Source organism: Erpetoichthys calabaricus, chromosome 16, assembly GCF_900747795.2.
Source record: "Erpetoichthys calabaricus chromosome 16, fErpCal1.3, whole genome shotgun sequence".
Lineage (NCBI taxonomy): Eukaryota > Metazoa > Chordata > Cladistia > Polypteriformes > Polypteridae > Erpetoichthys > Erpetoichthys calabaricus.
In genome coordinates this window covers 99,619,487-99,641,630 of record NC_041409.2, presented here as the reverse complement: position 1 = coordinate 99,641,630, position 22,144 = coordinate 99,619,487, and the positions used below count along the sequence as shown (strand labels likewise).

The following is a 22,144-nucleotide window of genomic DNA, read 5'->3' as shown; positions in this document are numbered from 1 at the left end:
GCTCAGGCTTCATACTGTGGAGGAGTGTTTCAGGCAAAATGAAATAAATAAATTACACAACAGGTAATGAGCCATGGCCGGTGTCCTCCAGACGTGACACGCAACACAAATAGGTAAATGTATTGTGAACTGCGGCAATAAATAAATGAAGGAGAGTCCTAGAAGGTATGGCACTTCGCAGAGTGCGGGCGCTGAAGCACACGTGCCCTAAATACAACGCGTTTATTTGCGCTGTCCACGCTTGGTGCACACAACATAGTTAGAAGTTAGTGTCCATTTGTGCTCAGTGGGTGGCTGAATGTCCATGTCGTGCTGTCCTGACAGTTGTGACAAGTTGAAAGTGTTGTGATGATGATCTGCATCAGGCTCAGAGTCTTCAGGTTTCACATCATCCAATCAAATGTCACTATCACAGTCTCTGCCATTTATCATCAAAATGTTCATCTTGCATTAAATCTAGTTGTTTCAGACCATCAGCAGCTTTACGTCTTTTTCACATCAACATAACAACAGACTGTTGTGACGTGTGAGTCGCTGCCTTACACCCCAAAGATGAGTCCCAGTACTTTACAAAATCAGCTTTAATCAACTCGACACAGGAACAGCAAGATTATTTCTTGTGGCGGGAGCTAACACTCTAACACACAGACAGGGCCGGGGCCAGGTCAGTGGCCAAGTTATAACGTTCCCTGCATCACCCATCGGGCGACAGACGTGTTGCGCATGGAGGCAGTGAGCTCGCAGTTGCCTCTCCTGATGCTGTGAACCTGTGGTGGTGGACAGGCAGCCCTCGACGGACATGTCAATCGCATTTCGACATGTCGCCCCATCAGAGAGGGTCTCAAAAGGGTCAGAACTCTCACACTGTCTATTGTTAACACTATTTTCAGCAAGCTGTGGCCACACCAAAAAAGAAAAAAGTCTATGGCTATCCACTAGTTGGCAGCACCATAGTAAATAACTGAGACGCAGCAACAAATCTCGCCAGCAAGCTGACGGCGTCCATAGTGGCGGTCTCCCGAGTTCTCTTGTAACGGAGCACCTTGACGGGCTCAATAAAATACGACTTCACTCGTACCTCACCTTCAAGGTGTTAAAAGTGATACCATGCCAAAATGTTTTATATTGGTAATGCTGAATCCAAAATGGCCACAGCTGTCCATTTTCTCCGTTGTAGCATCGGTCCACATCACCTCAGGGCATCGGGGTTCTGCTGTGTTTTATTGAGTGGTTCACAAGCAAGGTTTGAAGCGTAGAGCATCAGATTTAGTATTAACTTTGTGTTTTTGAAAAAACCCCTTTGTTGACCGTGTCCATCAGCCATGTGGAGAAGGTTATATCAGGGTAACTGGTGGATGCCAAATGTAAAAAGAAATAAAAGTATTAGAATAGATGCAATTATTGATGTGATAATTGGGCATTTTGGGCATTTGAATTCAGCTGCCGAAGCAGAGTTCACTGTGACTACAAGATATTGAAATTCCATACAAAGATGCACCCACATGCCTGTGTGTGTGTGTGCGTGTGTGTGTGTGCATTTCTTCAAGTTTACAGCTGTGCGTTCAGTTCACTGCCAACACGTGTTAATGTATGCAGCATAAATGTGTCTCTTTAATGACTAAGTGGAATTTCTAACACTTCTGCAAATGAAAAGCAAAGACAAGATGTCTAACTGTTTGATCTTAACAAGGACTTACTTCTAGATGTTACTGAGAACTCATTGCGTTGATCACAGTGGGCTGAGTTGCCTTCTGGTTGACCTCCCGTAGTATTTCAGACCATAAAACCGAGGTTTCTATGTCCGTTTTCGTCTTGCTGATTTTTATTTGGCTGATTTTGGTGTTTCACTTGGATTCACATGCAGGTGAAGTGATTTGTTCAGGGTCACACTGTGTTAATACCAGGATTTGAACCCACAGCCTTGGGGAATTGAAGTCCTAGGCCCAGAGCCATAACCTCTAGGCCACGCTGTATTCTGAGCCTTTGTATTGATCTTTATATCACATGTACACTCGCCTGGCAGGCTGGCACTCTTAATGCTGTCAGCATTGGCGCCTGTTAGTTCCTGGAGTTCTGGGTTTACATTCCAGGTTGCTGTCTGGGTGCAGTTTGCATGTTCTTCTCATGTCTGCACATCTGCAACCCAAAGACGTGGAGGTACAGGTCACTGATGACTTTAAATGGACTGGCACATGGCTCATGAATGTCCCCTGTAGCAGAATGCCCGCATGGGGTTTCTCCTGATGTCTACTTAGATGTTCTTTTGCACACAGAGGGGGGGACATGGTGTGCAACGGAAAAAGAGAGACAGTTGTTGTGCAAGAGGCCTTGTTGGCACCCTGGCTAAAGCTGGTGGCACATTACATGACTTCCTACTCGAAGGGGGCGTCAGACCTGACGACCTCACTCACTAATCTAGTCCCCTGAGGATGTCAGATTACACAATTAGAAGTCACAGCCAATGACAAATTAAGATGCCTCTGTGATGAGTTTCCAGCACAGTTTTACATTTTCTAAGCATCATGAGCTCGTGCCGAGTATCGTGCTGCCTCGCAGAGTCGGTGCCCACCACAAAGGCTTTACAGGTGCGTCAAGCTGAGACACAATCTCAGCCCTTGGATCCCACCCCTCCATTCTGTTGTGGTACATAAAACACGCAACATCAGACAGACGAGCCTCTCTTCTGTTTGTGAGATTCAAGACAGCCGAGTTCCTTACAACAGTTCACCGTACTTATGAGGTCAGTCACGAAACGCCCGTTGTATGCCCATCGGGGTTGTGTGAGGCTAATGTGACTCAGAGGGAGTTTCAGGACAGATGTTGTGGGTGTTATATGACCTTTCGTCAGGCATTGCAGGCCGCAGTTGGACCCTCGTCATTCCTTATTTCTCTTTCATGCTTTATGTGTTTTGTTGCTAATTGGTTGTCAGCACTCGCATACACTTGAGCTGCCCTTACGACTGAAGACAAAACCAAAGTTTGATTTGAGTTGCTAGGATGTTGGGTTTGGTTCCATGGCCACAGGTAGCCAAAAAGTACTTCTGGCAGTTAAGATAAAGTGGATGGAACCATTGATGTTCCTTATAAGAAAGAAGTAGGATCTTTCAATTATCGATTTTATTTACATAATTTTACAGAGTCGTGGGGTTTTGGGCAGCTCCCGTGACCACCAGTTGTGTAGCAAGACGTCCCCAGTCACTCGCTCGATTCAACCAGTCTGTGACTTGACCCGCCAGAATCAAACAGGTCCGGTTTTGTCTTAAGTCGTAGGGGCAGGTTCTGTGTGTGTGTGTGTGTATGTGTGTGAGTCGAGAACCAATGACCATTCAGTCAGAATTGCAATGCGTATAATGTAAATACGAGGAATAAGGAATGCGGATGACTTGGACCTGACAAACAGAAGAGGTACTCGTATGTCTGATGTCTTGTGTTTTGCGTACCACGACAGAATGGGGAGAAAAGGCCGAAATTTTGTCCGTATCTGTAAACCCTTCACACAGACCCCCAGCTCAGTCAGAAAAAAATGGCGAGCGGGTGATACTTCGGAATTGTGAAACTGTGCCAGAAAGTCGTCATGCAGTCATGTCATTCGACATCCTCAGGCAACAAGGTCAGCATCTGAAGTCGTCACGTTTGACATCCCCTCCTGTAAGAGCCATTCACTAGTTATTAAGTTCTATTAAGTGTTTGCCTGTATATTAGTGTATAGTCTATGGGAGGTTCTTAGAGCCCCCCACACCCTGAATTGAATTGGTGTATTCTAACACTTTCTTGTCTCTCTGACTACAGATCAGTCTCAGTTAGTGACCTGCCTTGCTGTGTGTAAAGCATGGAGGGCACATGGTTTTAAACCAGGCTTTAACATGCCCAATAGAATGTAACACAATGTTCTCTGTTGAGCGTGCAGTGCCGTATGCCCTAAGCGTACTGAAGGTGAAGTAAAGCATCTTTAAATACAGAAACAACTGAAGTTTGACAGGAAAAGCGAAGTTTAGAGAAGAGATATTTTTCCAATTTTTTTTGGCTTTTATTCTACGTGTGTAACAACCTTTTAATTAAACGATATTATTTAACTTGACTCCTCTGCCTGTTTGCTTGTCTGGGTCAAATTTTAAACCCACATTTGGCAAAGCAAATTTCTTCAAACTTTGCATACGTGTTCAGTATCAATGACAATACAATATTCCGTCAAAACCGTTGCAATTACGTAACAAATTTCACTGTAATCAATGGTTATGCGATTCCAGTTAACGAACACACAACAATGACAGAGAGAGAATATAGTGCGATATCGGAGCATACGAGTGAGAGACGCATCCAATTGCCCCCACTTGCCTTCTGCAGTGAGTGGAGTCGGTAAATACGCGGGTCAACTTTACTTGTTTACTCTTGTGAAGGAGTAGCCTTGATGATCATGGTGAGGAAGTAATGCCGTAAACTTGCCGTTCTGTTGTCGTTGTCAAGTCTTTAGAGTCCTGGTGCTTCCTGTCTTGCTATATGGTTGCGAGACATGGACGCTATCCAGTGACCTGAGACGAAGACTGGACTCCTTTGGTACTGTCTCTCTCCAGAAAATCCTTGGGTACTGCTGGCTTGACTTTGTGTTGCTCATGGAGTCCCAAATGAGGCACATGACCTGTATTGTGAGGGAGCATCAGTTACGACATTACGGCCATGTGGCGCGTTTCCCCGAGGATGATCCAACTCACAGGATCGTCATGGTTGGGGACTCGAGTGGCTGGACCAGGCCAAGGGGTTGCCCAAGTAACACCTGGCAGATAGAGGGTCATTTCCGGAGGGTGGGACTGGTCTGCGTGTCTGCCTGGGAGGTTGCCAACCAAGATCCCAAGTTGTTTCGTCGTGTGGTGGGTGCGGCAACACTCTGAACCAGTGCATGCTCCCCAACTTGACTTGACTGAGCGCTAATCCCATAAGAGCCTGAACAGAAAAAGAGAGACCAAAAAATACATTTTTTTAGTTTTCAAATCATTCTGCAAAGAAGATATATTACGTAATAATATATATAATAACCCTAATTTTAAAGAAGCTTTTCCAGTTCATTACAAATAATTTATTTTTCTTCATAGTGGACTGTTTACCATCATACCCTTGGTTTATTGTATTAGGGCTTACTATCAAACGTTATCTGCTTATCCAGGTCTACTGTTTAACATCATTCCCTGGGTTACTCTCTCAAAACTGTTTAAGATTACATTTTATGCTTATAGTATTTAGACTGTACTGTCAGGAGATATATATCTTTATCAATAGATATCTTTATTTTAATCCTCATGCACTGCTGCTGGGGGGCTAGTTGTGTTTTGGATGTGCTCTGTGTCTAATAATAATAATAATAATACATTTTATTTATATTGCGCCTTTCCCATGCTGTAGGTATGTCAGAGGACTGGGACTTTGTGAAGTGTGGTTTAGCCACACTTGGGGAGGCAAAATGGGAAGGCAGGGGGACTGGGTGGGGAGGGGGAGAGAAAGAGAGCAAGCTATTTCTTATCTATCCTTTTAATCCTTATAATTGTAAGAACCAATGTAACAATAGGCTTCATGGCAATAACTCCTGGAAAAATTGGAACTTAAAAGTCAAAGCTGTCTTATGTAATAATGTACTAACTTAAATTAAGACTACAGAATGTCAACAAAAGATCACCAAACAGTTAACTTTGTGAGCTGGAATGTTAAAGGTCTCAATCACGAATAAAAGAGAAAGAAAGCATTCTCCCACCTAACAGATCTAAACGCTAAAGTAGTATTTTTACAGGAGACCCACTTATTAAGCAAGGATCAGTTTTGGCTGCACAGAGACAGAACTGGCCAAATATTCCATTCCAGCTTTACAAAGAAAACTCGAGGTGTGGGAATTCTTATAGATAGAGGAATCTCATTTGTAATATTAGATGTAGTATCTGATCCTGAAGGGCGATATGTGATCGTCATGGGTAATGAAATATTTATATATTTTATATAATTAAATATCTACGCACCCAATATGGATGATAGGGACTTCATCTGAAACGTTTTTGCATCCATTCCCAATGTGGACACTCTTAAAATTATAATGGCTGGTGACTTTAATTGTGTTTGAAATCCAGACCTAGATGGGTCTCCTGCCACAGGGCACAGCAAAGACAATTACACAGTTTGTAACTGATCACAACTTATCAGACCCCTGGAGATTCCTAAACCCAAACTCAAGAGCCTATTCTTTCTTCTCACCTGTGCGTCACTGTTACTCAAGAATTGGTGCACAAAAATAAATTCATTCAGAATTGGTGCACAAAAAAAAAAACAACAACAACATTGTAATTCCCCACTATGCTAAACAAATTGTTTGAATCAATTAGTTGATGTGCATCCCACGATTTTCTTTAGTCACATACAACCACGAAAATTGTGGTTAAAGAAAAATTTGTTTTTTAGTGCATTTATAACTAAAGTAAATAAAATCATTTTTCTTACTTTTTTTTTTTTATATTTTTCGTTATTCTTGTGTGGACTGTTTGCTTTGAATTTTGACAAAATGTTTGAAAACGAACTTTTGGACTGAGAGATTTCTTTCGGCACGCATGTGACCCGCGCTTGATTCTGCCTTACTCACCAGCAGCCACACCTCCAATAAGAACTTGTGTAACGTCGGCTTTAAGATGCATTCATTTGCACACCTGGGGTCACTTTATTTAAATAGCAGCAGCTCATCATTACACTCACGTGTGCTGTGCCGTTACACCCGTACACATTTTTTTATTTTTTGCGTGTTGCCACATGCCCTTCTGTTTTCATCATAAATGATCTTAACGAGGACCCATCAGGCAGAGCTCTGGCTCATTATTTTCCTCTTTTTGTGTAAACTGATTTCTTTGCTCACAGCCAGTTTGGCTCTTTCCCCCCCCCCCCCCCCAATTACAAGACCAGAATAAGCATCAGTAACCTAATGAAGCACTCGGATTAGTAGTAGCACTGATGTTTCTGCACGGCAAATAATTTCCTTGTACATAGATGTAGCAGTGTAGTAGAAAAACAGTCGAGCCAACTGTCATGACAGGTACCCTGCTTGTTCAGAGTTATTGACTCATTCATTCTTCAAAATAATAGCATAAGTGCGGACTTAAATTAGAGAATTCATTCATTCTGTGAAAAAAAAAACAACAGCCGTCAGGGAAGCAAATGTTTCACACATTGTGATAAAAAGATCTTCCCTTCTGAATTGCTAACAAACATGTGCCTTTTCAAACATTGTTCAGAGGAACGACACGAGTTAATTGGAGAGGGGAAAACGTTTAAAGAGGTGCAGCAAATCATAGGATGCTCAGCTGAAATGATCTCAAAAGCTTTAAAATGGCAACAAAGCCCCAAAACACACACAGAAGAAAACGAGCAACTCGTGTTAAAACAGATTGAAGACTGGAAGCCAGTCATCACCTCCAGAAAGATCAAAGATGATCTAAAATGACCCGTTACAGTCAGAAGACATTTGATCGAAGCTAAGTTATCAGCCAAGAAGCCCCCATAAAGCAGCACTGTTGGAAAAAACGGCATGAGCAGAATCAGAAACACATTGATTGGCCCAAAGAGAAATGGCATGTTGAGAGTAAAGTTGTTCTTTTCAGGCCTTGTGGTCATTAACTGAATGTTAGAGGATCTCCATGTACTGAATTCAAGCAAAAGTCTCGGTAAGGGGATGTTGTTCACACTACGGTGTTGGGCCTGTTTATCATATACCAGGGATCCTGGATCTGTCTGAATACATTGAAAGACTTGAAGAGATTATGTTGCCATATGCCCCTGTAGTGGCCATTTCAACAAGACGACGACCCTCCAAGCACTATGTTGACCCTGTGTTAACCTATATATGACAAATAAACCTAAACCCTGTGGTGGGTTGGCACCCTGCCCGGGATTGGTTCCTGCCTTGTGCCCTGTGTTGGCTGGGATTGGCTCCAGCAGACCCCCGTGACCCTGTGTTCGGATTCAGCGGGTTGGAAAATGGATGGATGGATAAACCTAAACCTAACCTAACCTAACATGAGCGACACTTTGGTTCCTGACTAAATAAAAGGATTGAGGTAATGGAGTGGGCAGCTCAACCCCACTGAAAAGCCGTGGGGTGACCTTAAAAATGGCCATTTCTGAAGCAAAACCCAGACATTCACAGGAACTTGAAGAGAAAAAGGGCGACCCTGCTATTCTTTGAACAGATTCCTAGTCTTCTTGTAAAAGAATAACGCAGACTTGATCAGATTTGTTAGTGCTTTGATTTGGAATTGAGCGTGTAATGTTTCTACTACATTAGAAATATGAAATAACAGCAATTGAAAAATAGTTCACTTTCTTAAACGCACTGTTATTTTTTTTGAACACAAAATAATTGCAGTCCGACATCGCTAACCTGATCACTCTTTTTGGTAAAAATTATATTTCTACACGGCAAATAACTTACTAGTAGGTGTAGTAGAGTAGTCATGACATGTGCTGCTGATTGTGTGTAATTGAATCATTCACAATAACAGCAGTGTGGAGCCCAATTAGTGAGGTCATTGATTCGTGTCAATTTAGGCCCTTATTTAAGGAAGGAAGGCAGCTAATGTTGTACATGCTGCTTAGAGTGCGTCTCTCTCTGAAAATCTGAGTTAAACGGGTCGTTCCAGACATTGTTCAGAAGAACGGCGTACTTTGATTAAAAAGTTGACTGGAGAGGGGAAAACAAATGAAGAAGTGCAGAAAATGATAGGCTGCTTAGCTGAAATGATCACAAATGCATTGAAATGGCAACCAAAACCTGAAAGATGAAGAAGAAAATGGAAAACTGCCTTTCAAATCAATAGAAGAACAGCCAAAATGGCAAAGACTGTGCCAATGATCAGCTCCAGGAAGATCCAAGGTGGTCTAAAGTTACCTGTTGTCACAATAAACAGACACCAGAGTCGTGAAAAGGTTTGGGGCAGCCAGCTGTGTAATATTCCATGGCTGCAAACGAGTAAATTGCTAGCACTGGCGTGCTCAGAATGGAGTCCAAAACAGAACTGATTAGGTGAGTCAAATATGGCGGCTGTAAAGGCCAGAAAGGGAAATGAAGTCATCGAGGGCAGTAGCAAAAGGGTTCTCTTCCAAAGGCTCGGACCCGGACGTGATGTCGTCAAAAGGGCCGGAACCGGAAGTCTCTTCGATCATAGGTTTTTTTCATCGAAAGTGACGTCATCTAAGGGTCCAGAACTGGAAGTGACGTCATCAGGGCCAGGAGGAATTTCCCATGAACAGTTTATAGGAAAGTGAGGAAAAAGGTCAGTGCACTCCGCCACCCCCTGGTCTGGCATGAAATTATTCTCATTTAGACCCTTTAGTTGACTCCCATGCGCACGTGTGTGACACTGTGAATACCTGTGTTTGAATTTGAAGACGCCTGTGTGAAGCCAAGCTGTCGGCAAGAACCCCCTGCAAAGTCCCATTGTTGGGGAAAAAAGACGCGTGTGCTGAAGAGGTTACAATTTACAAAGAACACACTAAAGAGAAATGGAGCAACATTTTGTGGACTGATGAAAGCAAGATTGTTCTTTTTGGGTCTAGGGACCGCAGACGACCCCCAAACACTGAATTCAAGCCACAGTACTCTGTGAAGCAGGGTGGCGTGAGCACTCATGATACGGGGATGTTCCTCATCCTATGGTGTCAGGCCCATTTATCGCATACCAGGGATCAGTTTGAATACCTTGAAGAGCTCATGTTGCCTTATGCCAAAGAGGAAATGCCCTTGAAATGGGGGCTTCAACAAGATGATGACCCCAAACATACCAGTAACTGAGCAACATCTTGGTTTCAGACCAACAAGATTGACGTTACGGAGTGGCCAGCCCAATCCCCGGACCTTAATCCAACAGAAAACTTGTGGGGTGATATCAAAAGTGTTGTTTCTGAGGCAAAACCAAGAAATGGAGAAGAGTTGTGGAATGGAGTCCGATCATCCTGGGCTGGAATACCCGGGGCCAGAAGTTGGTCGACTCCATGCAACACAGACGTGCAGCCGTTCTCAGAAACAACGAAATATGAGTCCAGCAATTCAAGGGAAAGCCAAATCTTGAAACATTTTTCAGTATATACAGTGAATGTCTGAGTTTGTATAGAAGAATGCGGACCCTGCTATTTTTTGAACAGCCTAACATTCCATTTTCTTCACTTTCCGTAAAGGAATAGCACAAATTTGATACAATTTTTCTTCATGTTTTGATTTTGAAGAGTCCCCAATGCTTTAGTGCGTATGGAAATAAAAGCTATTATAAGGATTTTGAGCTTTATTCACTTTTTTAAACACATTGCTATTATTCTGAACACAAGTGTATGTGACAAAGTGTCGTTTCAGGATGTGGAGGAGGCAGAGAGGCATCCATTCCCAAGGAAGTGACTGAAAGTCGCAGATGTGAAGTTTCTGGAGGAGGTTTGGTTTTGTTCTCCAGCAGGCAGGCGGGCAGCCATGAACATGATCCGGCGGTCTCGTGCCCTTAGGGTGTCACCTAGTGGTTGAAGGATTGCAGCTTTCTTCAGTAACCTGTCATTTGTTGGGCATCTGTTTTAAGCTCCAGCATGAGAATCTGAATGTGGCGATTGGCGTCTCCCATTCACATTTCTCTGCTAGATGTGCATCTTTTAGGAAGAACGTTAATTACTTACTTAAAATGGTGTTTACAAGTCATAACATTGGCCTGGAAACAATGAAGGTGCTAAAAATAGCTGAACCAAGTATGTTTTCTTGAACATTTTGGTTAGCATGTGTAATCATCTTGGGCCGAAGCCTGTCATTAAAGTGGCCACTGCTGGCTTCAGCTCCGTTGAGAAAGGCAGCAGTTCACTCGAGGCAGGATGTCACTTTAGGGCTCGGCTGCCATCTCTTACATCTGCACACAGATTACCTGCTCAGCCCACCTCCACAGACGGAACACCGGTGCCGAGGAAGACCATCGTTAAATGCGCAAAAAGCACAAGTGTCAGTTTAGTGCTTTACGATGACGCACTGCCAGCAGAAAATGTCGACGTGTATTTGAGGAACACACATCTGGAGTGGCAGAGATAATACCGGAACACATACAACACATGCAGACCCCCTTCACCGTCTGCACACGAATCAGCTTTAAATGGATACATCTGCCATGTTTGTGCATCAGTCTACACTCAGTAACCCATAATGACCAAGTGTTTGCAGAAAGGTTTGCATATTTATTAGAAAATCCAAAATGAAATTTCTCCTTCCCAGAAGTATTCAAATCCAAACTGTGGTCAGGTGGTCCTGTTTGCTTTAATTCTCCTTGAGATGTTCCTCGAATTTGATTGGAGTCCACCTGTGGCAGACTGAATGGATTGAAACAATGAAACGTCATCCAGAAGGGCACACGTGTACCCGGGTCTGGAAGGTCCCACATTCCTACTGCGTGCATTCCCATCTCACAAGTCGCACCACAGTGCCAATCCTTGCCATCCTATAGAAGTTTTTTTTTTCTTCTTCCACCATTGGCTACATTAATAATGGAGATGAGTCAGGAAGGTCATGGAGGACTTTGTCTTGTGGTGCAGGGAAGGACCACCTGCAGCCCAGCATCAGCAAGATTGGTGGTGGACATTCAGCATGCCAAACAGCCCCTGAGATCAGCCACCATTCAGGGAGAGGATGTGGAAGTGGTGCAGAGCTACAAGAACTTCAAAGTTCACATAAACAGCAGACTGGACTCGTCTGACAACACAGTGACACTGGACAAGAGGGTCCGCGGCAGACTGGACTTGCTGAGGAGATTCTCAGGTCTTCTGACGTGTGCAGCAAGCTGCTGGAAATGTTCTACCAGTCCATAATAGCCTGTGTGGCATTCTACATTGTGTTCTCCTGTGGAAGTAACTTGAGCTCAGAAGAAACACAATGACCTGAACAAACTTCTCAGGAAGGCCTGCGCCATCACAGAGTGAACCCCAGACACACTGGAAGTGGTTGTGGAAATGAGAATGGTGGCAAAATTGGACACCATCTTGAAAAATCCCCTCCAGGAGGCGCCCTCTCGTGGAACACGTTTAGCCACAGGCTCATTCCACCACAGTGTGCTAAGAAGCCCACTCTGACGTTCCTCCAATTTTAGTTTCAACTGTGAATTTCACAAGTTTACTAATTACAGCAGAATCAATGTCATTAATCAGAAAATGTAAAAGTAATAAAGTTGGGTGTTTGATGAGCAATCAACACAATACCTCGACTTGATGATAGATTTTGAATATGGATGGGCTTGTGGTGTCCGCGTCTTTATTACAATAAAGTGTAAAGTTCCCACCAGGTTGCCGGCATCTAAATTTATTGGATTTCTTAAACATGTCAGGCAGTGTTCAGGATTACTTCTTGCTTGTTTATGTTCTTCAGAGTCCCATCCGCATATTCGTTCTTGTTCTTTGTCACTTAATTGCCTTGAGTAATGTGCTTGACACTCAGCAGATGCCACCGCTCTTCTTTCTCTTTCTGCCATGTCACTGGTTCTTTTTGTCATAATAAACACACAAACGCAAGTCTCTCTGCTGAGGTCGACGTCACCTAAAATGTTCTGAGTTTCAAGATCAGAACGGGTCGGTCATAAGCTTTCAATTAATACCAAGGGTAGTGCACAAGTAATTATGTGACACAGTGTTTTTATAGATATATAGATATGCTACTTTCCCTAATAATAAAAATGTGTATTTTAAATTTACAAGGCTGACAATAAAAGCAAAGACAACACGTTAACAGATATAAGACAAACGACCAGGACTGTGGAGCGGTAAAGGCCTGCAGATGTACTGACGTGAAATCAGAATTAAACCAAACAAGCTGTGTCTGCTGTTTGCCAGTTCAGTGCTGCTTTCTTCAGCCTGGTTGATGGTCATGAGGTTTGGGTGCAAGCGGTCATAATGAGCTCTCTCCACAGATCGGCTAGGCTGTCCCGTAGAGACAGGGTGAGAAGTGCAGACATCCAGGAGAGGCTCGGCGTGGAGCTGCTGACCCTTTGAGGTGCTTTGGGTATCTGATGGGGATGCCTCACTGTGGAGGTTTTACAGGAACGACATGCTGGGAGAAGCCCCTGGGCTCAGTGGGAGTATTATATCTCCAAGATGGCCTGGGAACAACCCCACAGTATGAGTTGCCAAGTGTTGCTGAGGGAAAAGGGATGTGTGGGCCTCACTGTTTGTTAAGGCTGCTGCCCCTGTGACCCGGTCTCACATATAAGATGGTGGAAAATGAATGTTTGATTGACGGCTGCCTTATGGTGGGTTGCTGATTTTTGTATGTGATCTTTCCTCTTTTTCTCTCTCGCTTCCCGTAGTTCACCTCTTTCTCTTTTTTGTTTCCCCGCAGGGTGAGCCAGCAGAGTAAAGCCAACTTAATGACGGCGGATAACCTCTCCATTTGCTTTTGGCCCACTCTGATGAGACCCGACTTTGAAAACCGGGACACGTTGTCTACCACTAAACTCAATCAGTCTGTCATCGAGTCCTTCATTCAGCAGTGCCAGTACTTCTTCTACAACGGCGAAATCGTCGAAACGTGCAACACTGTGTCCACACCCCCACCCATGCAAATGTCCAATTCAGGACCCTTGGTAGAACCCTTGATGCCATTGTTGCCACCTCCTTTACAACCTCAGCTTATTCATCCGCTGCCAGCAGACCCTTTGGTATAATAAAGTAAGACGCGCCGCCGGGAATGTTCCAACCTGGACGTGGATTTTGAAGAATGGCTGCCCACCATTTGAAGTCGCACAGAGTTTGGGGTGCGGGGGGGGGGGGGTGGTTTGGGCGGGTGGGGGGGGGAGATACACAAAAAATAAAAAAGAAGCTTTTGTTTGGACAGCAGCTGCACCGTCATGCCGGCAGTGCTTCCTAATTTATCCCGCGGAGTCGCTTTGCACACTGCTACCCAAGTCTTGTTGGCCGGAGAGAACAGAGCAGGCTGCAAAATGTCGTTTGGCTGCTGCTGCTGCATGAAGTCTCAGTCCATCACTTGGCAACTGTCTGTGGGAACTTTCTAAAGCTCCTTATTGTTGTGGATGACATATTTATAGAGAAACTTAAGAATCTGCTTTTTGGTTTGTTTTTTAAGACGCCCTCCTCTTCGCTGAAGCAGTGAACGTTACAAACTCGGCGCAGCCTGTTTTCTTGGCTGTCTTTGCTCCTTTTGGGGGATTTTTTTTTTTTTTTTTTCTTCCCAAACCCGAAGTTCCGTGAGGGTGAGGGGGTGTGGGGCCTGCCCTGCTACTACGCGGGGGTCCGAGGTCTAAAAAGGCGCCATCTCACCTTCGCACCGTCTGCTCGCTCCACAGGGTTGTCCCAGTAAGTCCTGGGGTTCACGTTAACTCGACTTTTCCTCCTCATCTTTGTTTGATGCCACGTTTGGCGTGTCGAGGTGTTGCTGCAGGTTTGCTTATTTAAAAATCCAAATGCATTCTGGGAAGATGTTTTTGGTGGTGGGATACGCACAGACATGTGATTTTAATGGTTACGTGGTTGCGCGTTTTGTTTGACTTTTATTTTCTTTACCCATAATTCCCACTGTTCTTTTTTTTTTCTTCTTTACCCATAATTCCCACTGTTTTTTTTTTTTTGTATTTTGTTCTCCACAATGATGTCTTTGAAATCAGGGTTATTCCAGGACTGGAAACGTCTTCTTTTTGGATTTCTTCGTCTGCTTGTGTGTTACCCTGAAACGTTGCTGATGTAGCAATAAACATACCGTGGGGTACTGTTCCGTAGGCCTCTCTGTATAATCCTGTAAAACTTGTATTCCGGTTTCTTTCTGTGTTCCTCTGTTGTACTAAACGATTGATTTCTTGTGTACTTAATTCACCGCGTTCCAATAAAACAGCCTCGTTGCTTTCCCTTCTTTTACATTTGGTACATCTCTCATTTTACGTTGCTGTACAAAGCTGCTGCTTCTAAAGAGACTTTGGACGAACCTCGCTGTGGTCCTCGTTCACGTCCACTGAGCCCCCTCTGTCTGTCCATGGTGGGTCCCAATCTGCAGCTGCTCTCCCACTCTTCATGTATGTTGGTTTTCTTTTTTTTTTTTTTCTTTTCATTTTTATAACAAATCTGTCACTAAGAACTGCCTCATTTAGAACGATGTACAAACTCTTCAGATTTTAGGGCCCTATGCTATGTATTATAGTCAAATAAATGATTTTGAGATATTAATCCTAAGAGGTCGACGTCTCGTCTTGTTGTTGCCAGGCTCGCCTCTTTCACTGGGTCTCGAGTTCTGCTTCTATTGCAGATGTTTGTCTAATTCTCCTCTGGTTGTTTCTTAGCCCCTTAACCAGTCGCGGCCTTCACGGATCTCCTTGAAACGACCAGCTGAAGCTCACTCAGGACCCCCGGAGGAAGTCGGAGGAGGAGGAACAGAGTGGAAAGAAGCGATGTGGGCCTGACGGTAACCCTTACCAGCCTGAGCTGCCTTTATTATTCAGTATGACAGTGCCATGCAAACGTTTGGACACACCTGGCCAAATTACATTCTTCTTCTTCTTCTTTTGGCTGCTCCCATTAGGGGTCACCACAGCAGATCACCTTTCTCCATCTCTTCTTGTCCTCGTCATCTTGCTTTGTCACACCCATCACCTGCATGTCCTCTCTCACCACATCCATAAACCTCCTCTCAGGCCTTCCTCTTTTCCTCTTTCCAGGCAGCTCTATCCTTAGCACCCTTCTCTCATTATACCCCTCATCTCTGCTCTGCACATGTCCAAACCAAAGCAATCTCGCCTCTCTGACTTCGGCTCCAGACTGTCCAACTTGACCTGACCCTCTAATGTCCTCATTTCTAATCCTGTACATCCTCGTCACACCCAATGCAAATCTTTAACTCTGCCACCTCCAGCTGTGTCTCCTGTGCCACCGTCTCCAGCCCATATAACATAGCTGGTCTCACTACCATCCTGTAGACCTTCCCTTTCACTCTTGCTGATAACAGTCTGTCACCAATCACTCCTGACACTCTTCTCCACCCTGGCTGCACTCTCTTCTTCACTTCTCTTCCACAATCCCCATTACTCTGTACTGTTGGATCCCAAGTATTTAAACTCATCCACCTTCGCCAACTCCACTCCCTCATCCTCACCATTCCGCTGACCTCCCTCTCATTCACACACATGTATTCTGTCTTGTTCCTTCCACCTTCATTCATCTCCTCTCATATCTCCACCTCTCCAGAGTCTCCTCAACCTGCTCCCTACTCTCACTCCAGATCACAGTGTCATCAGCAAACATCACAGTCCACGGTGACTCCTGTCTAATCTCATCTGTCACCCTGTCCATCACCACTGCAAATAATAAAGGGCTCAGAGCTGATCCCTGATGTAATCCCACCTCCGTCAATCCCACCGCAGACCTCACCACTGTCACACTTCCCTTGTACATATCCTGTACCACTCTTATGTACTTCTCTGCCACTCCTGACTTCCTCATACAATACCACAGCTCCTCTCAGTCACCCTGTCATATGCTTTCTTGAGGTCCACAAAGACACAATGCAACTCCTGGCCTTCTCTAAACTTCTCCATCAACATCCTCAGAGCAAACATCATATCTGTGGTGCTCTTTCTTGGCATGAAACCATCCTGCTGTTCACTAATCATCACCTCACTTCTTAACTGAGCTTTCACTACTCTCTCCCATAACTTCATGCTGTGGCTCATCAATTTTATCCCCCTGTAGTTACTGCAGTCCTGCACATCCCCCTTATTCTTAAATATTGGCCCACCAGTCCACTTCTTCTCCACTCCTCATCATCCTCTCACTTTCCAAGATTCCATTAAACAATCTGGTTAAAAGCTCCACTGCCATCTCTCCTAAACTGCTCCATGCTTCCATAGGTGTGTCATCTGGACCAACGGCCTTTCCATTCTTCATCCTCTTCATAGCTGTCTTTACGTCCTCCTTGCTCATCCGTTGCACTTCCTGATCTCCACATCATCCAACCTCTTCTCTGTCTCATTCTCTTCATTCATCAGCCTCTCACAGTCCTCTCTCCATCTGCTCATCACCCTCTCCTCACTTGTATGTTTCCATCTTTATCATCATCCCTGGCCACATTGCATATGGAGTGAAAACTGGTAAGCAGCAGGCACACTAAAACAACAAACTGTTTGTGTGCGGTTGTGATTTATTTGATGAACTGAAAAAAATATATAAAGAATAAATGTGAACTGTGTGGGCACCCGACTGAGTCAGTTCTAGTGATGAGTGAACCCCGCTGAATTCGCCTCACCGGGAGTTGGTCGAAAATCACGGAAATGTTGGGGCATTTCAGGCGAATTCAGCAAACTGAACGGGGCAGGAGAAACTGCATAGGCTTTGAGTGGATTATAATAATAATTAATAATAATAAGTCTTCACATTTCTATAGCACTTCAGTGAATGAGGAGCCTCCTGAGCCACCACCAATGTGCAGCACCCACCTGGATGATGTGATGGCAGCCATGTTTGTGCCAGTACCCTCACCACACATTAGCTGTTAGGTGGTGAAGTGCTGAGAGAAAGGGAGACAATTAGGGGGGGTGAGTAGGGAGTCAATGGTGGGCAGTTTGACCAGGACATCAGGATACCCCCTACTCTATACGAAGGATGCCCAGGCAGTCAGGACCTCAGTTTTACATTTCATCTGAAGGACGGCACCATTTCAAAAGCACTGTGTCCCCTGTCACTGGGATATTGGGGACCACATGATGAGCGCCCCCTGCTGGCCTCACCAACATAAAGAGAGAACATCGTCAGGCTCGGCGCCCCCTCGTGTCCCGAGGTGGTAGTGCTCACCTCTGATGAGCCCAGAAGGTGATGGTGTGACTGGAGAGTTAAGATTCCCCTTAAGTGTCACTTTTGAATTGTCACCCTGGCTAGCTGGACACGCTTTGAGAACTTTCTGCAGTCTTCTCCTGCTTCGTAGGCATCGGTTTGTGGAATTTTCAGTTCTTTAGTGAAGCCCACGGTTGTTGGGCTCGTCACAGGTGAGCACTACCACCTTGGGACAGGAGGGGGCGCTGTGGCTGATGATGTTCTCTCTTCCTCCACCCACAGCCCAGAACCACCGCCCAGTGAGGGCAGCTGACTCCGCCCCTTCAGGTCCCGCCACTATAAAACCGAGAGGCTCCCAGCAGGAGTCGTCTTCAGTGTTGCACAACGTTTGAGGAGTCCAAGAACTTCTGAGGCTTATCAGCAGACAATTCCTGACCAGAGCGACACGTGATGGGCTGAGCCACACTAACGGAAGACATAATGAAAGGATACCTTAACATTCATTTTTTAAAAGTTTTTTACATTTTTTTCATCAAATACATCGCAACTGTCTGTTAACGTTTTCCTAGAATTCCGTTTTTAACGTTTGCTGTCGTCGTGGCTGGGTTAGGCCCCCCCCCCTTGGCACAGCATATTCACTCAACACTTTTGCCACCCCGTCACCTGTGGACCACCAGAGGGCGTACCAGCCACCCTACCCGACACAGACAGGCACAATTACTGTCCAGCATGCATGTTCATTTCAAGTGGGGCAGCACTTTATCTTCACTCCCCACTACAGAGCACAGTACAAAAAGCACCAAAACACAGTCCCCTCTTCTTCTTGTTCTTCTTATCCTTCTTCTCCTTCTCTTCCTCTACCGCCTTCACTCCTTGCCCACCTCCTTCTGACTCTGGCTTCTCGAATGGAGTGCCCCTTTTACAGGGCACCCACAAGTGCTCCAAGACCTTCTCCTGCCAGCAGGGCTCAGCAACCGTCCAGGTGCCCCCTGGTGGTGACCACAGGCCTCAGCAGGGATGAGCGTCTATGCCCCAACCCCGTGGCCCCGTTGTGAGCCCGGGGGATTTGCCCTCTAGTATTCTGGGGGAGGTATTGCCTCTCCCCCGATCCTTCAATCACAGGGGCATCCCAGCCGGGCCAGGGCTTTGGCCGTCCACCACATAACTTCATGTACTGAAAATCAAGGCGGCTCATCGCAGCTCTTTGGAGGCTTCATGTTTTTTGTTGTTTGGTCAAAGTCCTTTTTATTACCCAGACTGTGAAACACATAAAACTTACAAAATGGCTTCTCCGCGGCCCTGTCCTTGTCGCTTTCCTCCGACAGCTCAAAATCCTCCTGTGACTGCGCAGAATCCGAGTCCTCGACAGTCCACAGCACGTCCTCGGCAGAGGATTTCAGAGGACGAGAGCGGCTGCCGGCGTCTCCTGTTACTGAAAATGAATGGCGAGTCGTCTTTATCTCGTGGGCTCTGCTGCCCTCTAGTGGGTGAAACTACATAATACAGTCTAGGTGCTTAGCCGTCTTCACGTGTTGAAATGCCGCTTAGTTTATCGCAAGAAACGCGAGAACACGTGGGATGTTATCAGGGGGCGGAGCCTCGAGGCCAAAAGCGCCGCCAACTCCTCCGAGTTCTTCTAATTCCGCGCGTCGCCGACTTTACTGGAAGCCAAAGTGCGGTCTGTGAAGAGGGAGGACTTCAGACTTCTTTATTTTATTATTACTTGAAACATCAGTGGAACGAAGAAGTTGAGCGGGGTGTCCAAACGTTTTCATGGAACGCTCGTGAGATGTGAATGGCGCCGTTGGGAAATGCCGCGCTGTCCCTGCCGTTTGGTGACACGTGGGCCTTTTGGGGGGCTCTGCGCAGAGGTGTGTCCAGAAACACGACTGGGGGGTCCTTCACGCACGCACCTTTTATAGCGCCTCGCACGCCTTCGTTTATGTGCACTTCTTGGTTGTTTTGATTGCCCCTTGGGACAAATACACGTCCGTCTGTCTGTCGGTCTCATGTCGTCCGTTTTCTAGCTGTGGGAATATTCGGTAAATAAGCAGATAGGTGAGAATGGCGCTATAGACGCAGAGCCAGTAAGAAGGCCAATATGAAGGGTCACCCGGACCCCCTTTGAGTGGTCAGCCTGCCCTCCACTGTTAGAATATTTTCGTTTCTCCTCTTTACTTACACGTTCTGCGTTACCACCTACAGTGTGGGGAGTGCACTGCCATTTGGCGTCCATCTTTGCCCAGTTCCTTCATTATCTTCTCACCCTGACTGGGCTAAGGATCACCAACCAGTTTGCAGCGCCTTCCAAGCTGTCCTTCCATTATAGCCTGCCGGACCACTCTTTGTGCCCCAGTCAGGATGCCAGTCCAGTTGCCTTGGCATCTGCCATGAATTCATTTCATTCTCTTTATCGTCCAGCACGGGCTCTGCCAGGTCAACCAGGACCTCCGCTATCGTTCGTGGGCGCATGCGTGGATATTTAAATACAAATGAACTACTCGTGCGGTGGAGCAGATGGCAAAGCCCACCGTTAAATGAAGTCCCCTCAGTGGCGGCACAAGAAGGACTGCAGCAGAAACCAAGAGGACGAACTCCGGGCGATTTCTGTGACAAAGAGGAGACGGCTTGACTTACTTCTTTATTTCATTTATTTATTTAACAAGTCCTCAGTGTGTTCGTAGCGGTCGCCTCGGGAGCCGCTTGTTTTAAAGGGCTCCGTCTTTGCTGAGAAGTCGTCGTCCACACAACGCAAAAATCGCAGAGTTTCCCGATGAGAACTGAAATGTTAAGAAATGGAAGTCAGTTTTGATTTCTAATTCAGACAGACGACGCACAAAAATCAATCGGAACTTGAGTCGGTACGAATGTTTGACGTCATCACCAAACTTCTGCATGGAAGTAAAAAGGAAAACAAACAAACGAAATTTAACTTTTAAAGCTGCGACAAATAAGCCATATTTAAAAAAGGAAAAATAATAATTGCTGTCATTTTCTGAATGCAGAAAAAAATAAAATCCCCGCTGATTACTAGCGAGAACCTCGAGGTAAAAACGACTCGGCGGCGTGAAGCTGCTTGCAACAAACTCCGCAGCCACAAGGCGGCGCCAGACGGGCGCGCGAGAGCAGCCGGCTTAACGAAGAACAGAAGAACGAGCCGAGCAGAAGACTGCACTTGAAATACAACAGAATATGAAATAAAATATCAACGTGAAAAAGTCCGACGACCAGGGACTGACCTGAGCAAAGTTCGCTTAGATGAGGTTTAATGTCGGGAGAGCTGCGCACCATTTGTACGTCGTGTACTGGACGGTGGAAGGCTGGGCAGCCATCGTGAAGAAAATGTGAAACGACCGGACACGCGGACACGATTTTAATGTGATTTACAAAGTCAGGGGTCGGTTTGTATCAGATAAGTAAAAAGTCCTTTTTTATAGGTTTGACGTGGACAGTCAATGCAAATGAAAATAAAAGTCCATTTTAAAATGTTCATATTATACAATATCAGAAATGAATCGTAAACGTTTAAATCTAATTTTGAAAATTGGCAGGGATAGACGTGTGTCAAAAAATAGCATTTTAGTAAAATTTTACACGTTTTTGCAATATCGGACATAGATATTAATTATAGATAAATGAACTTTTTTTTTATTTTGTGAATTAAATAAAACTAAAATGTTCCTATAGTGCAATATGAGGGATACATCCATCCATTATCCAACCCGCTCTATCCTAACTACAGGGTCACGGGGGTCTGCTGGAGCCAATCCCAGCCAACACAGGGCACAAGGCAGGAACCAATCCCGGGCAGGGAGCCAACCCACCGCAGGACACACACAAACACACCCACACACCAAGCACACACTAGGGCCAATTTAGAATCGCCAATCCACCTAACATGCATGTCTTTGGACTGTGGGAGGAAACCCACGCAGGGAGGACCCGGGAAGCGAACCCAGACAGGTCTCCTTACTGCGAGGCAGCAGCGCTACCACTGCGCCACCGTGCCGCCCTGAGCGATACAAATGAAGCACAAATAAACTTTGATTTTTTAAAATTATTGTAAATTATCAAGGATAGATGTGTATCATAAACAGACTTTTAGAAAAGTAAATTGTTAAATATTTTAGAATTAAGTGTATTAATTAGAATTACAAATTTCAGAATTATATGCATGAAATAAATTTTAAGTTTAAAGATTGTCGGGATAAATGGCTATTATAAATATTTCTTATTGAAATAAAATATAGTCTCAGGGAGTGACGTGTTTCATAAATAACTAAATAAATTCATAATAACAGGTTAGGATCAAATAAATCTAAAAGTACATTTTTAAGTGTTAATCCTTTAC

General features: G+C 45.0%; 1 protein-coding gene across 1 annotated transcript in view; it reads left to right on the top strand.

Annotated features, from left to right (window-relative positions):
• The window catches only part of arhgap5 (Rho GTPase activating protein 5), a 179,161-nt gene extending 165,367 nt beyond the window's left edge, over positions 1 to 13,794 (top strand). The window contains exon 7 of the mRNA XM_028821580.2: positions 13,364 to 13,794. Within this exon, the coding sequence (XP_028677413.1) occupies positions 13,364 to 13,688 (325 nt within the window). The 3' untranslated portion in view covers positions 13,689 to 13,794. The remainder of the gene's footprint in view (positions 1 to 13,363) is intronic.
• The last annotated feature ends 8,350 nt before the right edge of the window (positions 13,795 to 22,144 follow it).